Source organism: Oncorhynchus kisutch, linkage group LG3, assembly GCF_002021735.2.
Source record: "Oncorhynchus kisutch isolate 150728-3 linkage group LG3, Okis_V2, whole genome shotgun sequence".
Taxonomy (NCBI): domain Eukaryota; kingdom Metazoa; phylum Chordata; class Actinopteri; order Salmoniformes; family Salmonidae; genus Oncorhynchus; species Oncorhynchus kisutch.
In genome coordinates this window covers 9,300,192-9,317,902 of record NC_034176.2, presented here as the reverse complement: position 1 = coordinate 9,317,902, position 17,711 = coordinate 9,300,192, and the positions used below count along the sequence as shown (strand labels likewise).

Sequence of the window (17,711 nt, the reverse complement as noted above, 5' to 3'; positions counted from 1 at the left end):
ATCACGGGAAACAACGTCGCCTATGGGCACAAACCCACCGTCGCTGGACCAGACAGGACTGGCAAAAAGTGCTCTTCACTGACGAGTGGCGGTTTTGTCTCACCGGGGGTGATGGTCGGATTCGCGTTTACCATCGTAGGAATGAGCGTTACACCGAGGCCTGTACTCTGGAGCGGGATCGATTTGGAGGTGGAGGGTCCGTCATGGTCTGGGGCGGTGTGTCACAGCATCATCGAACTGAGCTTGTTGTCATTGCAGACAATCTCAACGTTGTGGGTTACAGGGAAGACATCCTCCTCCTGACAGGCTCATCCTGACATGACCCTCCAGCATGACAATCACTCGTTCTGTGAGTGATTTCCTGCAAGACAGGAATGTCAGTGTTCTGCCATGGACAAAGAAGAGCTCGGATCTCAATCCCATTGAGTACGTCTGGGACCTGTTGGATCGGAGGGTTAGGGCTAGGGCCATTCCCCCCCAGAAACGGGAACTTGCAGGTGCCTTGGTGGAAGAACATCTCAAAGCAAGAACTGGCAAATCTGATGCAGTCCATGAGGAGGAGATGCACTACAGTACTTAATGCAGCTGGTGGCCACACCAGATAATGACTGTTACTTTTGATTTTTACCCCCCCTTTGTTCAGGGACACATTATTCCATTTCTGTTTGTCACTTGTTCAGTTTATGTAAACGTGTTCAGTTTATGTCTGAGTTGCTGAATGTTGTTATGTTCATACAAATATTTGCACATGTTAAGTTTGATGAAAATAAACGCAGTTGACAGTGAGAGGACATTTCTTTTTTTTGCTGAGTTTACTACTACTACCTACTACTACATAATACTACTACATGCTATTAGATACTAATACCACACACTACTGCATACTACTACTACTACTACATACTACTACACACATCTACTACATACTACTAAATACTACTACACAATACTACTACTACATACTACTACGTACAGCTGTACTACTACATAATACTACATACTACTTCTACAGTACATACTACATAATACTATGCTTTAATTGAAGCCTTCATAAACACTTTATAAGGCATAAATTCTTCAGAAATCATCAGCATGTCATGCTGTATGAAGTGTGGCAAAGCACCCTGTGTAATGATATCACCTTTTATGCAGTATGGCTTTGCTTATTTATAACAACATCATGTGAAGCACTTATGTAGTGCTCATAAAGACTTCATGAATGACATATACAGCCTGAAATTGTATAAATTGTAGTTCATTCAAGTATGACTAGTTTTTTGCCATTTCCCCTCAGTAGTATGGGAACAGTACTTGAACAATTAATAATGTTTCCAAAATACTCTTATGTCATTGTTACAGGAATACTCTTAGGCCATTGTTACAGAAATACTCTTAGGCCATTGTTACAGAAATACTCTTAGGCCATTGTTACAGAAATACTCTTATGTCATTGTTACATAAATATTCTTAGGCCATTGTTACAGAAATACTCTTAGGTCAATGTTACAGAAATACCCTTAGGTCATTGTTACAAAAATACTTGTATGTCATTGTTACAGAAATACTCTTATGTCATTGTTACAGAAATACTCGTAGATCATTGTTACAAAAATACTCTTAGGCATTTGTTACAGAAATACTCTTAGGTCATTGCTACAGAAATACTCTCAGGTCATTGTTACAGAAATACTCTCAGGTCATTGCTACAGAAATACTCTTAGGTCATTGTTACAAAAATAATCTCAGGTCAGTGTTACAGAAATACTTTCAGGACAATGTTACAGGAATACTCTGAGCACAATGAAAATCAGATTCCCTCACAGCCTCACCAATAACAGTGTGTCTCTGAACATGCTGCATAATTGATATATATTCTAAAATACACCAGTAGCGAGCACAAGGCAGCTATTTAAAAATGTGTGTGTGTGTGTGTGTCATAGTGACAGCATTTCAAAGTAAATTAAATTATTGTATATTATTGAATAATGTAATAATCTCAATTTGGACATTTCTGAGTGGCTACAGGCAGCATAACCTGACTAGAATTGTTCATTCATCATTTATTAATTAACTAACACATTATTACAGAGTCACAAAATGTACTGTAGTGTCCTGCAGTTTGAGCTAAACCAGGGTCATAATCACACTGTTTCATTGGAGATCATTCAACCATCATAAAGGGTTTGGCTTATCATCAGTGTTTATCAGCATATAAACTTCAGTTACCAGGAAAAGCCAATACACATTATTTCATCACTCTAATGGCAAAGCCTTTTTCGTGAATGTCTGAACATATTTCTGGGTTTTGGGGATACATGTCTGCTCCTATCTTTAGCTAGCGTCCCAGATCTCCTCTTCCAGAAAGACTGCATTAGCATACTCCCTGTCGTGGATTTAAATGAATATAGAATTTGGTGTAAGGCGCATCGGAATGAAAGGAGTTTCTACTGTTGTTAAATTCAAGCGATAAAGTGGTCAAGTGCACCATTTGGAAGAAGGGTGGAGAATTAGGTCACAGATGCAGTGGAAATTAGACTAGATTGTGGATCCCCGCATGAACAGCTAACTGGCCTGTCTGGCCCAGGGCATGGAGGAACGCCATTGATTTGTAGCACTGATATTATTGGTAACACCCAGCAGGGGAGAGAAACCAGGTCAAAAGGGGAATGTTGGGATGCGATGTGGCGTGACATTGCAGATTCACAAAATAATCGCCCAGCTATTGACTCAAATCAAATGTAACCTCTATGTCTACTATTCAATGGCATTTTGGGATGTGAAATCATGCTCCCTTCTCTGCTGAAGCGCCCTTTTGATCTCATTCAAGAAAGTATCTGCTGCAATCTGTTAATGGACATGTGTGTGATGTGCACCCGGCTCCATAGTTGGATAGAGGGCGCACTTGGCCCAAAGCCTGTTTTTCACATGGGCAGCGTCATTTAGGGCTTTCACCGTTTTCAAGTAGTAATCTGGATGGGACTTTCTATGGGTTAAGGAAGGATCAAAGAGCAAACACTCCATAACTCCAGGTGGCAGTAAATCACCAACCTTGGCTTTCTACCTGTTCAGACCGCAGGCATAAAGCCAGATTTGATTTGGAGATCCATCCTGGCATGTCAACACAGCTCTCTGAAAAAAAAATTGTATATTTTTGCAACCCAATAGAAACAAGTGAAGTCACAGTGCACGACAACAAACTGTAGGGCGATGCTCAAGTTGCTCAAGTGTGTCATTCATCACAGGGATGTCGAAAGACTCATCCAAAGGGAATTCAAATAAACAACTCATAACACGCATCCAAAGTAATAAACAGTCTGATTTTCTCTTTCACTCAAGGAGCGGTCAAGAGGTGCAGGACGAGGTGAGACTCAAGCAGCTTCAAGTTCGTCAACAGAAAAGTGTGTGTGTATGGTGTGTGTGTGTGTGTGTGGGGGGGGGAGGGGGGGGGGGTTGTTCTTCTATCCTTGTGGGGACATAAAATCTCCAAAAGTCCCCAGAAGAATAGTAGAACAAAGAACATTTTCCCTTGTACAGATTTCCCACTTTCCCCATGAGGACAAAGGCTATTTCAAGCTTAATGGTTAGGGTTAGAATTAGGGTTAGGGTAAGAGGTTTAGGAGTTATGGTAGGGTATGGGTTAAGGAAAAGAGGATTTGGAATGGAAAGGTTCCCACGACGATAGAAGAACAAAAATGTGTTTGTGTCAAACCAACATTTTCTTTCACTGACTATTTGTGGAGGCAATTTTGTAAAATAGTCCACTTCAAGCCAGTCATTTTATTCTTAGCAGTCAGAAGGGGAGCAATTATTCAAAGATTTGCAGTAGGCCATAGACAAAATATATGATGACAAAATATATATAATGACATCAAAGGAACATCAAAAGGAACATGGTAAAAAACCATCATCTTCACAAAAGAGGGAACTTAAAAGCTGTGGCAATGTCTTCATTGATTTCTGTGGAATGCAGTAGTTACCATAGCACAGTTCAAATCAAATGGTAACATATTAGCTAGATATCGGCTACCTGTTTCAACTTCATTGAAATCAATCACATTTTTTATTTCAAATATCTATCATTAGCAATGTTCTCTGGACATTGAGTATTATTTTATGTTTTAAATCAAACATGGACATTTTAGCAACAAAAACTTTCCCAAAATCAGACAAAATATCAACACAGCACACTGTCAGAATGTTGTTGGTAGTGAACTTGTTATTGCAGTAAGCCTAGGCCTGAGATGACATGGTAACTAAATGTACATTTAGTATTTGCGATTTCAAATACACACAACTGGGGAAATTCATTCGGTTCAAAACAGGAGCGACAACACAACTGAAAGGCTGACATGTGCAGTACATAATATCAAATGAAGAGGGTGATAGTGTTTTCCACACATTATTTTGGTTGACTTATACCAGGGTTTCCCCAAAACTCGGACCTCGGAACCCCAAAGGGGGCACGTTTTGTTTTTTGCCCTAGAACTACACAGCTGATTCAAATAATCAGCTAATCATCAAGCTTTGATCATTTGAATCAGCTGTGTAGTGTTAACTAAACGTGCACCTCTTGGGGTCCCGAGGACCAAGTTTGGGAAACACTGGGGACTTGTATGTTTTTCTTTGCAATAATGATAGTGTCCATCTGGCATATTTCTTTGCTGTAGAGAAAAAGCAGAGAGACATGGATACTGAAAGAGGAAAATGTCCTGATATCCAGACAGGGGAAAGAAACACCTAGACACTCACAGCTGATCTTCATCACCTTCCAGCAGGGGAGAACGGCTCGTAATAATGGCCGGAACGGAGTAAATGGAATGGAAACCTTGTCTTTGTTGTATTTGATTCCATTCCACTGATTCCGCTCCAGTCATTACCACGAGCCCGTCCTCCCCAATTAAGGTGCCACCAAACACTAGCAACCTGCAAACAACTCACATGAATTGAAGTCAAAAACACTGTAGTCTATGGACTTGTTGATACAGACACCACAACACAACAATCACAATAACATGACTCTGTGTGCCAAGAGCAGGCTTAAAAAATACAACTAAAAAATGGTTATTTTTCTACAAACATCATGTCACTTTATCAAAAACATCATTCATTACTACATCTTTTGGTTCTCCAAATCATCCAATAAGGATGTAGAAAAAAATATATGGATATCGTCGAAACCATCCCATGAAATTGTCCTTCGGATGTCAAAGTTGCAACCTTACATTTCAGGAGGTTCTAGCAAGGTCTCTCCAGTCTCGTTGCACTTGTGTTATTGGGTGAACGTGTCTTGCTGCTGAGTGGACAGAAAGCCCAAGGCTCGTATTCACAAAGCATCTCAGTGTAGAAGTGCTGATATAGGATCAGGTCCCCCTGTCCTTGCTTTCTCATCTAAAAGGCTAAACTGATTCTAGATCAGCACTCCTACTCTGAGATGCTTAATGACTACGGGCCCTGGACACACAGGACTTTTAGTTGGTACAAGTGTTGATGTTCTTGCCATCGGCAGCGTCCTCCACTAGGGAGAGATGGTAGTCGGTGGACAAGGTGAAGTGTGAGACGCAGCCCACCAGACCTCCACTGTACTGCCGGTTAGTGTGCAGAGCAATCTCCTTCATCCCCCCTAGGCAGAGCAGAGACATCAGGCATTATAGTTCTAATCCTACTCATCTTCATCATCACCATAATTACAATATGGCATTTCTGACCATGACCACCCTTATCATCACCATCATAACCATTAACATCATCATCACCATCACCCAAATTGCCATCACTATCATCATGATCATTTTCTTTGTCATCATCGTCATCACCATCATAACAATTATCATCACCATCATAACCATTATCATCACAGTCATAACTATTATCATTGCTGTTATTGCTATCTTAACCATCATCATCATCATATCATGATCAACATAGGTTGTACTAGCTTACATTTAGTCTTCCAAACATCAGACAGACAGTGGAACCGCCAGACAGACAGACATTGGAACTGAGGAATTCCAGACAGACAAACAGACAGACATTGGAACTGAGGAACCGCCAGACAGACAGACATTGGAACTGAGGAACCGCCAGACAGACAGACAGACAGACAGACATTGGAACTACCAGACAGACATTGGAACTGAGGAACCGCCAGACAGACAGACATTGGAACTGAGGAACCACCAGACAGACATTGGAACTGAGGAACCGCCTGACAGACATTGGAACGGAGGATGCAATGAGAATCCAGGAGACTATCCATGGAATGAATAGTCTGAAATCTGTCTTCCGCATTTAACCCAACCCCTCTAAATCAGAGAGTTGCAGGATGCTGCCTTAAATCGACATCCACGGCGCCCGGGGAACAGTAGGTTAACTGCCTTGCTCATGGGCAGAACGAGATTTTTTTTACCTTGTCAGCTCGTGGATTCGATATAGCAACCTTTGGGTTACTGGCCCAACGCTCCTACCCGCTAGGCTACCTGCCGCGGCTGCACCTACTTCACTGCCTAGTCACTGTTAACGGGGACTAATGATGATTTAGTGTAAACTACACAATAGTTTCTTTAAAAAACGATGACATTGCACTTTGGATGAAATCTGAATCAGCGGCAATTGAGAATGGAGTTTGTGGAACTGTCAGCCAGGGAGTCACAGAACTTTCAGAGGTGGAGTGACACAATGTGCAACCCCACGAATAATATAGGTGACTAAATAGCTGTGGTGGTGACATACCGACATACAAGACCCCGTTGACGTTCAGCTGTCTCATCTTCCCAGGTGACCTGCCAGTCTGGGCCCCATAGTCATCCACTGTCAGCTTCCCAGTCTGGCCGTCCCTGAAGAACACACAACAACAGGAAGGACACACAACAACAGGAAGGACACACAACAACAGGAAGGGCACACAACAACAGGAAGGACACACAACAACAGGAAGGACACACAACAACAGGAAGGACACACAACAACATGAAGGACACACAATAACAGGAAGAACACAACAACAGGAAGGACACACAACAACAGGAAGGACACACAACAACAGGAAGGACACACAACAACAGGAAGGACACACAACAACAGGAAGGACACACAACAACAGGAAGGACACACAACAACAGGAAGGACACACAACAACAGGAAGAACACAACAACAGGAAGGACACACAACAACAGGAAGAACACAACAACAGGAAGGACACACAACAACAGGAAGGACACACAACAACAGGAAGGACACACAACAACAGGAAGGACACACAACAACAGGAAGAACACACAACAACAGAATGACACACAAGGAAAGGGAGGGGAGGGAGATGAATGGATGAGAGGATCCAGATAGAAAGAGAGTAATTACTTCTTTCATCTTTCTACTCCCCCCCTGACACTCATATAATGGATGCTAGCTCAATAAAATGGAGCTAAGCAGGTCATGAGAGAATCAATCAATTTGGACCCTAAGTCTGGATGTATTCTACATAAAGTTACATAAAGCTGTCCATTGATGGGGTCTTGGTGTACAATACATGTACATGTACTGTCATTCCTGTCATGTACTATCATTCCTGTCATTTACTGTCATGTACTGTCATTCCTGTCATTTACTGTCATTCCTGTCATTTACTGTCATTTACTGTCATTCCTGTCATTTACTGTCATTCCTGTCATTTACTGTCATTCCTGTCATTTACTGTCATTCCTGTCATGTACTGTCATTCCTGTCATGTACTGTCATTCCTGTCATTTACTGTCATTCCTGTCATTCCTGTCATGTACTATCATTCCTGTCATTTACTGTCAATCCTGTCATTTACTGTCATTCCTGTCATTTACTGTCATTCCTGTCATTTACTGTCATTCCTCAAGTCTTTTTTGTGGCCCATGAAGCCGCTCTACACTGGCCTAGAGACTGCATTGAGATACGCACACACATCAAGGCAGAGAAACACACACACGCGGGGTTAAACATAAATACACACACAGTTATATGTCTATTTCCCAGACTTGTCTAAAGAAGTCCAATTGTAGCAATGAGACAGACCTCCAAATTCTTCCCAAATGTCTTAGACACGGCCTGACTCCATACGCACAAAACATTACAACAGATACTAGATCAAATGGGAGATTCATCTACAATGTCATACAAGTTTGCCACCTGCAATAAGACACATTATGTTGTGTTCCCAGAAACCCTAGTAGAATGTAATGCATTTTTCTTCTTTTAATTTCCAAGTGAGAAAGGCATTGAAAAGCACCTGACAGCCTTCACTCTGTGCCACCTTCCATCGCTGAAGGTTCCGTTGACGATCACATTGGCCACACCACTGCCCAGGTTATAGCTACAGACACAGGAAGACAACATTGGAATGAACTACTGCTACAACCAGGAATGAAACGATGCACATTCAACAAGGCTCAACTCAAAGGGTTGGTTTCCCAGACGCTGATTATGCCTAGTCCTGGACTAACAAAATGGTGTACGGAGCCTACTTTTTAGTCTAAGAGGAGTTTTAAGGCTTAAGCTGGGATTCATCTTTTTCGTGCTATGTGCCTTTTAAAGGCAATGTTCCCGCATTTGTGGAGAACGCATTCACGGGGAACGCTGCATATGTCAATCTCTAATCGGAAATGACATTTAAATGCAAATTGCCCTATATTGCGGATCTAACTCGAATTGCAATAAATCCTGGCCTTAATCTGTATCCAGGAAACTGTCCCAAAGATACGGAAAGAAAAGGCTGGGCAATGTTTTTACCAGCCTGGTCCCAGACCTTTTGTGTTGTCCTAGCACAGCATGACCAGAGGAGGCTTTTCTTCTGCAGGAAGCATTAGGGAAAGGGAAGGTGTGGACTAGAGGTCGACAGATTCTGATTTTTCAACGCCGATACCGATTATTGGAGGACCCCCAAAAAAAAGCAGATACCGATTAATCTGACGATTTTTATATATATATTTGTAATAATGACAATTACAACAATACTGAATGAACACTTATTTTAACTTAATATAATACATCAATAAAATCTATTTAGTCTCAAATAAATAATGAAACATGTTTAATTTGGTTTAATTAAATAATGCAAAAACAAAGTGTTGGAGAAGAATGAAAAAGTGCAATATGTGCCATGTAAAAAAGCTAACATTTAAGTTCCTTGCTCAGAATATGAGAACATATGAAAGCTGGTGGTTCCTTTTAACATGAGTCTTCAATATTCCCACGTAAGAAGTTTTAGGTTGTAGTTATTATAGGAATTATAGGACTATATCTCTCTATACCATTTGTATTTCATATACCTTTGACTATTGGATGTCCTTATAGGCACTATAGTATTGCCAGCCTAATCTCGGGAGGTGATAGGCTTGAAGTCATAAACAGCGCTGTGCTTCAAACATTGCGAAGAGCTGCTGGCAAACGCAGTAAAGTGCTGTTAGAATGAATGCTTACGAGCCTGCTGCTGCCTACCACCGCCCAGTCAGAAATATGAGCCTTTGGTAATTAATATGGTCAAATCCTGAAACTATCATTTCGAAAACAAAATGTTTATTCTTTCAGTGAAATACAGAACCGTTCCGTATTTTATCGAATGGGTGGCATCCCTAAGTCTAAATATGGCCCGTACATTGCACAACCTTCAATGTAATGTCATAATTATGTAAAATTCTGGCAAATTAATTACGGTCTTTGTTAGGAAGAAATGGTCTTGACACAGTTTGCAACGAGCCAGCGGCCCAAACTGCTGCATATACCTTGACTTTGCTTGCTCAGAACGCAAGAGAAGTGACACAATTTCCCTACTTAATATTGGCTGCTAACATGAATTTCTTTTAACTAATGCAGGTTTTAAAATATATACTTGTGTATTGATTTTAAGAAAGGCATTGATGTTTATGGTTAGGTGCATTGGTGCAATGACAGTGCTTTTTTCACGAATGTGCTTGTTAAATCATCACCCGTTTGGCGAAGTAGGCTGTGATTCGATGATAAATTAACAGGCACCACATTGATTATTTGCAAAACAGGACAAGCTAGTTAAGCTAGTAATATCATCAACCATGTGTAGTTAACTAGTGATTATGTTCAGATTGATTATGTTTTTATAAGATAAGTTTAATGCTAGCTAGCAACTTACCTTGGCTCCTTGCTGCACTCGCGTAACAGGTAGTTTAATGCTAGCTAGCAACTTACCTTGGCTCCTTGCTGCACTCGCGTAACAGGTAGTTTAATGCTAGCTAGCAACTTACCTTGGCTCCTTGCTGCACTCGCGTAACAGGTAGTTTAATGCTAGCTAGCAACTTACCTTGGCTCCTTGCTGCACTCGCGTAACAGGTAGTTTAATGCTAGCTAGCAACTTACCTTGGCTCCTTGCTGCACTCGCGTAACAGGTAGTTTAATGCTAGCTAGCAACTTACCTTGGCTCCTTGCTGCACTCGCGTAACAGGTAGTTTAATGCTAGCTAGCAACTTACCTTGGCTCCTTGCTGCACTCGCGTAACAGGTAGTTTAATGCTAGCTAGCAACTTACCTTGGCTCCTTGCTGCACTCGCGTAACAGGTAGTTTAATGCTAGCTAGCAACTTACCTTGGCTCCTTGCTGCACTCGCGTAACAGGTGGTCAGGCTGCCACGCAGTCTCCTTGTGAAGTGCAATGTAATCGGCCATAATCGGCATCCAAAAATGCAGATTACCGATTGTGATGAAAACTTGAAATCAGCCCTAATTAATCGGCCATGCCCATTAACCGGTCAACCTCTAGTGTGGACTCGAGTGATGTGTGACGTCAGGGGTTCATCATTAGGGAAAGGGAAGGTATGGTCGAGTGATGTGTGACGTCAGGGGTTCATCCTTAGGGAAAGGGAAGGTATGGTCGAGTGATGTGTAACGTCAGGGGTTCATCATTAGGGAAAAGGGAAGGTGTGGTCGAGGGGTGTGTGAGGTCAGGGGTTCATCATTAGGGAAAGGGAAGGTGTGGTCGAGGGGTGTGTGAGGTCAGGGGTTCATCATTAGGGAAAAGGGAAGGTGTGGTCGAGGGGTGTGTGAGGTCAGGGGTTCATCATTAGGGAAAGGGAAGGTGTGGTCGAGGGGTGTGTGAGGTCAGGGGTTCATCATTAGGGAAAAGGGAAGGTGTGGTCGAGGGGTGTGTGAGGTCAGGGGTTCATCATTAGGGAAAGGGAAGGTGTGGTCAAGGGGTGTGTGAGGTCAGGGGTTCACCATTAGGGAAAAGGGAAGGTGTGGTCGAGGGGTGTGTGAGGTCAGGGGTTCATCATTAGGGAAAGGGAAGGTGTGGTCGAGGGGTGTGTGAGGTCAGGGGTTCATCATTAGGGAAAGGGAAGGTGTGGTCGAGGGGTGTGTGAGGTCAGGGGTTCACCTAAAAATGAGTGCTCCGTCCTGCAGTCCTAAAGACAGGAAGTCACTGTTGGGCCTCACTTGGCTGTCGCCTCGCCATAGCAACAGACCATCCTTCGCCGTGCTCTTAAAGCGCATAAACATGTTGGTCCTGATGCCCGAAACCCTGGGGTGGGAAACACACAGGATATGTCAGCACAGAGTGGCACACAGGATATGTCAGCACAGAGTGGCACACAGGATATGTCAGCACAGAGTGGCACACAGGATATGTCAGCACAGAGTGGCACAGAGGATATGTCAGCACAGAGTGGCACACAGGATATGTCAGCACAGAGTGGCACAGAGGATATGTCAGCACAGAGTGGCACACCGGATATGTCAGCACAGAGTGGCACACGGGATATGTCAGCACAGAGTGGCACACGGGATATATCAACACAGAGTGGCACACAGGATATGTCAGCACAGTGGCACACAGGTTATGTCAGCACAGAGTGGCACACAGGATATGTCAGCACAGAGTGGAACACAGGATATGTCAGCACAGAGTGGCACACAGGATATATCAACACAGAGTGGCACACAGGATATGTCAGCACAGAGTGGCACACAGGATATGTCAGCACAGAGTGGCACACAGGATATGTCAGCACAGAGTGGAACACCGGATATGTCAGCACAGAGTGGCACACAGGATATGTCAGCAAAGAGTGGAACACCGGATATGTCAGCACAGAGTGGCACACAGGATATGTCAGCACAGAGTGGCACACTCAGCACTTTCCTTAGAATCCCACAAACCCAGAGGGCTTTCTAGTTGACTGTGTTATACTCACATTGGCTGACTGTGTAGTGTACATCATCTGACTACAGCTAATATACAGAAACTATGTCATGCAGTGTAACTCAACTACTGCTGAAGTCATAGTATTTCTGTCTGAACCTAATGCTTCAGAAAGTACTATTTTAGTGGTAGTGTTTTCACTCTAAAGCACACGTGCATGCATACACACACACACACACATGCATACACACACACGTAGACAAACCTTTTCAGGATTTCACGATTGTCGTATGTGAGGTAGCTGCGGCCAATGAATTGTGGAATCTCAATGGCCTCTGTGACAGCTGAAAAGAAAATAACATTTACACAATGTGGCCACTAGATGTCCTCCTAAACATGGTACTAACTGAGGGGGAACCAGGACACAGACAACGCTGCACAGGATAATGAACAGGGGTGTATTCATTAGTGCACACTGTAGCAAAAATATTTTGCAACTGAACACATTTTGCAACGAATTTGAGAGTTTCTGATTTACAAATTCATGAGAGTTCCTTCCTGGTTTTTGTCTGTTTGTTCTGTGTGGTTCCTAGTAAATACACCCGAGGTAAACAAAAAAAGTGTACAAACAGTGTTATTAAAGTCTGAAATGGTAGATGAACAGAGGTAGCCGAGTATTTACGAACATAATGGTGATAGAAAACTTACTGTTTAAACAGTAATTCCCACATTCTGCACAGCGAAAGCAATAAACAGATAAGACGACGGTTTAGGAGAGGTTACGTTGTTCAATTATATTACATACATTAAAATGTCAATTTAAATGCAGAATATTTTACACCAACATGTTGAAAATCTACCTTGTCCTACGGAATGTAGCCTACATTCCTAGTATAACTTGTGGAAAATGTGGACGTGGGAACAATTTATTTTCCGTCTCTCACCCTTCTGGCAGTGCCGGCCATCGTAGCCGAGAGGGCAGTCACACTCGTAGCCATCCCATTTGGGCCTGCAGGTGCCGCCGTTGGCACAGGGACTCTGCACACATGGGTGGGCTGCGTTCTCCACATTCACCCCCAGAGCAAAGTCCTTGGTCAGTGGGATGCTGCGGTCATTCAGAACCAGCTGACACAACAAGTAGAGGGGAGGGTGGGGGGGGGGCAAGTAGAAGAGGAGAACATTAAATGAACAATCATTGTATTGTTTCCTTCTCCTACACAAACAAATTAATGAATGAAGTACTGAATGAATTAACAAACGAACAAATACATTAATGAATTGAGTTGACCATTGTAAAATATATGTCAACTTGCCACAGTACACACACTAACAACAATCGAGGAGAAATATACACAAAAGTCAAAATACTGTGGTCAAATGGGCCATCCCAACACTTTAATATGTATTTGCAAAGCCAAATCTGTTGTGTTTGTGGGATATCTGACTCTTTATCTGACTCTTTATCTGACTCTTTATCTGCCTCATAATCTGACTCATAATCTGACTCTTTATCTGACTCTTTATCTGACTCTTTATCTGACTCTTTATCTGACTCTTTATCTGGCTCATAATCTGACTCTTTATCTGACTCTTTATCTGGCTCATAATCTGACTCTTTATCTGACTCTTTATCTGACTCTTTATCTGACTCTTTATCTGACTCATAATCTGACTCATAATCTGACTCATAATCTGACTCATAATCTGACTCTTTGTCTTACTCATCTGACTCTTTATCTGACTCATCATTTACTAGGAACTCTGGGACACATGCAGTAAGAACCTAACAACTGGGCTGCGTTCAGTATGAAAACACATAATGCAACGTTCAATTAATAACAGAAACAGGTGATGTTCTGAACGACCAGTTGAGAAAAAAAACAGGGAGGGGTTGGGTTGTGGCTTGGGGAACGCCGTTGGAATAGCCACTGCCCTTTAAATACATTCACTCACTGCTTCAAGCCACACCTCGCCTACCTCACCAAACGAAGCAAACGTACCTCAAAGTCAAGAATGTTCAAGAAACGTGTCGTTCAGTACAAGACGTTACACAATGTAGCAAACATGTAATCGAACTGAACGGACCCCCGGAGAGACTGTGGCACCCAATTCTCCTACACAGCACACTATCTTTGACCAGAGCCCTATGGGCCATTTGGGACGCATCCGGTGTGACAGGGCAGGAGGTACGGCTGTTTCAGCCCCTCAACCTGAGTCATCTATACAGTAACAGTACCTTCTGGATGGTGCCGCTGAAGGGGCGGAGCACAGCCGCGGCGCTCTTGGTTTTGTCATATTGTGGTACTCCGCCGATGTACAGAGGAGAGCTGCACTTGATCTGAGTGAAGGCTCCCTGGAGGAGGAGGAGTCACAGTAGAGTAGAGACACAGTAGAGTTACAGTAGAGTCACAGTAGAGTAAAGGCACAGTAGAGGCACAGTAGAGTAGAGTCACAGTAGAGTTACAGTAGAGTCACAGTAGAGTAGAGTCACAGTAGAGTAGAGTCACAGTAGAGTAGAGTCACAGTAGAGTCACAGTAGAGTAGAGTCACAGTAGAGTTACAGTAGAGTCACAGTAGAGTAGAGTCACAGTAGAGTATAGTCACAGTAGAGTCACAGTAGAGTAGAGTTACAGTAGAGTCACAGTATTCACAGTAGAATAGATTCACAGTAGTGTAGAGTTACAGTAGAGTCACATTAGAGTCATAGTATTCACAGTAGAGTCACAGTAGAGTCACCGTATTCACAGTAGAGTTACAGTAGAGTCACAGTAGAGTCACAGTAGAGTAGTGTCACAGTAGAGTGGAGTCACAGTAGAGTCACAGTAGAGTAGTGTCACAGTAGAGTGGAGTCACAGTAGAGTAGAGTTACAGTAGAGTCACCGTATTCACAGTAGAGTCACAGTAGAGTAGAGTCACAGTAGAGTGGAGTCACAGTAGAGTAGAGTTACAGTAGAGTCACAGTAGAGTCATAGTATTCACAGTAGAGTCACAGTAGAGTAGAGTCACAGTAGAGTAACAGTACAGTCACAGAAGAGTCATAGTATTCACAGTAGAGTCACCGTATTCACAGTTGAGTCACTGTATTCACAGTAGAGTAGAGGTACAGTAGAGTAGAGTCCCAGTAGAGTGAAGTCACAGTAGAATTGTTCCTTACCATGCCTCCTGACCTAGTAAAACACTGTGCCCTAGAGATTTTACCTGGTCAGGCTACATGGTCAAGTGTAGGGATGTTGTGGTGACCATATTACAGGCAGTTATGAGAAATGTCAAATTCAGTTAAAATTGGACAACAAAAACGCAGTAAAATTCCACGTGAGTATTGAGTCATGGTAATCTCCTTTTATGCACTCTGGTCACAGTGGCAGAATAAATTCAACCACAAATTTGTTTCATGACAAAACCGGAGAGCCACATCTGTCCGGCGAAGTCAACAAAACATAATGCATGTAACAAACTGTTACATGACCTACAGGTAATGTTTCCCTACATTTTCAGACTATTAAAAACAACTATTGATTTAGGACCACAGGGAGTTTTTTATTTATTTTTACCTTTATTTAACTAGGCAAGTCAGTTAAGAACAAATTCTTATTTTCAATGACGGCCTAGGAACAGTGGGTTAACTGTCTGTTCAGGGGCAGAACGACAGATTTGTACCTTGTCAGCTCGGGGGTTTGAACTTGCAACCTTCCGGTTACTAGTCCAACGCTCTAACCACTAGGCTACCCTGCCGCCCCAGTTACCGCAAGTCGAAATGAAAACAGGAGCTGCCTCCCCTATTCCAGCACTATTTCAACATCATCTAATCACCTGTGCTTAGTCTAATACAGGGACAACTAAAATATACCAAAAACGATTTAGTCCAATCAACGTAAGCTATATATGACATGGCTGTCCATGGTATTGATTTCTGTGTGTGTTTGTGTGTGTGAAAACGTGTATTTACTCGTACTTGTAGGAAAACGCCAATGCCATCCTCCTCTTTCATGTTGCCTAAACAGTATATGACTCTTTCACACAGTACACGCTATTATTTTTTGTTGTCCTAGGTTACTTGGCTAAAATACTTGCTCGCTAGCTTAACTTCATGGGCAACGGCACGCCACGCCAGCTAGTTAACATTAGCATACTAAGTCTAGCTACATCTTGAACTTCCATCCTCAGGCCAGGGGCACAACAATGTATGAATTAATGGTTGGATCAGAACCACCGTTATAATCATTGGCCAGTACGGAGAATTAAATACATCCACAAGTCCATCATCATCCATGGCTACTTTAGGAAAGGGATGATTTTAGCTCGCTAGCTACCGGAAGACAACAACACAACGAGATGCAACAATTCATGTTTTTTTTCTGTCAATAATGACGTTTGGCTCGTGATGTGATTGGTCTGAAGACAAAACCAAACTGGCTTCCCTTTACTTTTTTTGTGTGCACCAGGACCAATCACAGCTGAGCTCACTCCGTTTAGCTCAACGCTGATTGGCTATTATTTGATATATTTCTTTATCAAGGGAGGCCAAATGCTCGCTGTCTTTCCTTCCGTTCAATGCTATGGGCGGCAACAATGTTTTTGCGACTTTCTCAAATCATCAGTAGTCTATAGTCTCATCATGCAGCCCATATATGTTTGATTTCTAAGACATTATAAGGTTTGTATCATTCACAACTAATGTTGCCAAAGAACTCTAAATCCAGTGTATAGCACCAGTGTATAGCACCAGTGTATAGGACCAGTGTATAGGACCAGTGTATAGCACCAGTGTATAGGACCAGTGTATAGGACCAGTGTATAGGACCAGTGTATAGCACCAGTGTATAGCACCAGTGTATAGGACCAGTGTATAGGACCAGTGTATAGCACCAGTGTATAGGACCAGTGTATAGCACCAGTGTATAGCACCAGTGTATAGCACCAGTGTATAGGACCAGTGTATAGCACCAGTGTATAGGACCAGTGTATAGGACCAGTGTATAGCACCAGTGTATAGCACCAGTGTATAGGACCAGTGTATAGCACCAGTGTATAGGACCAGTGTATAGCACCAGTGTATAGCACCAGTGTATAGGACCTGTGTATAGGACCAGTGTATAGGACCAGTGTATAGCACCAGTGTATAGCACCAGTGTATAGGACCTGTGTATAGGACCTGTTTCAAATGATCACTTTAATGCTCAACATAGCCACTTCATATGTACACATAAGCCTATCTTGTCTGCTAAATGAATAAGCCTACAGCCTAGGCATGGCACATAGCCAGATAACATACAATGGGCCAACTCATATTCTGTTTTGTCTGAAATACATTTTCTTCATATCATAATGTTTCTTTAGACCTGCCTAAAATAAATCCTGTATTTATTGTGATGGTGTATTTTATTACATTAATTTGGTTGACTTTTTAAAATGTAGATGTTTCAAAGGTCTGGCATCAGTGGCTTGTATGTGTGGAAGCCAGGAGATGCTAAACATGTTCATGTTAATTAACGGTCAATTACCGTGAAATAGACAGTCTTTCGCATGACAATAACCGGCTGACAAAATGTTTTCTGGAAATCCCAATCGAACAATTCCCAGGT

At 42.5% G+C, this 17,711-nt stretch overlaps 1 protein-coding gene across 2 annotated transcripts in view; it reads right to left on the bottom strand.

Annotated features, from left to right (window-relative positions):
• Window positions 1-3,559: 3,559 nt before the first annotated feature.
• Window positions 3,560-17,711, bottom strand: part of egflam (EGF-like, fibronectin type III and laminin G domains) — a 46,313-nt gene continuing 32,161 nt past the window's right edge. Inside the window, exons 17-24 of one of the 2 annotated variants that reach the window (XM_031817093.1) lie at window positions 14,366-14,482; window positions 13,074-13,254; window positions 12,838-12,861; window positions 12,395-12,473; window positions 11,365-11,508; window positions 8,256-8,339; window positions 6,730-6,833; window positions 3,560-5,620 (exon numbers count right to left, since the gene is read on the bottom strand). In XM_031817093.1, the coding sequence (XP_031672953.1) occupies window positions 5,469-5,620; window positions 6,730-6,833; window positions 8,256-8,339; window positions 11,365-11,508; window positions 12,395-12,473; window positions 12,838-12,861; window positions 13,074-13,254; window positions 14,366-14,482 (885 nt within the window). In that variant the 3' untranslated portion in view covers window positions 3,560-5,468. The remainder of the gene's footprint in view (window positions 5,621-6,729; window positions 6,834-8,255; window positions 8,340-11,364; window positions 11,509-12,394; window positions 12,474-12,837; window positions 12,862-13,073; window positions 13,255-14,365; window positions 14,483-17,711) is intronic. The other variant, XM_031817094.1, reaches the window with a different exon arrangement.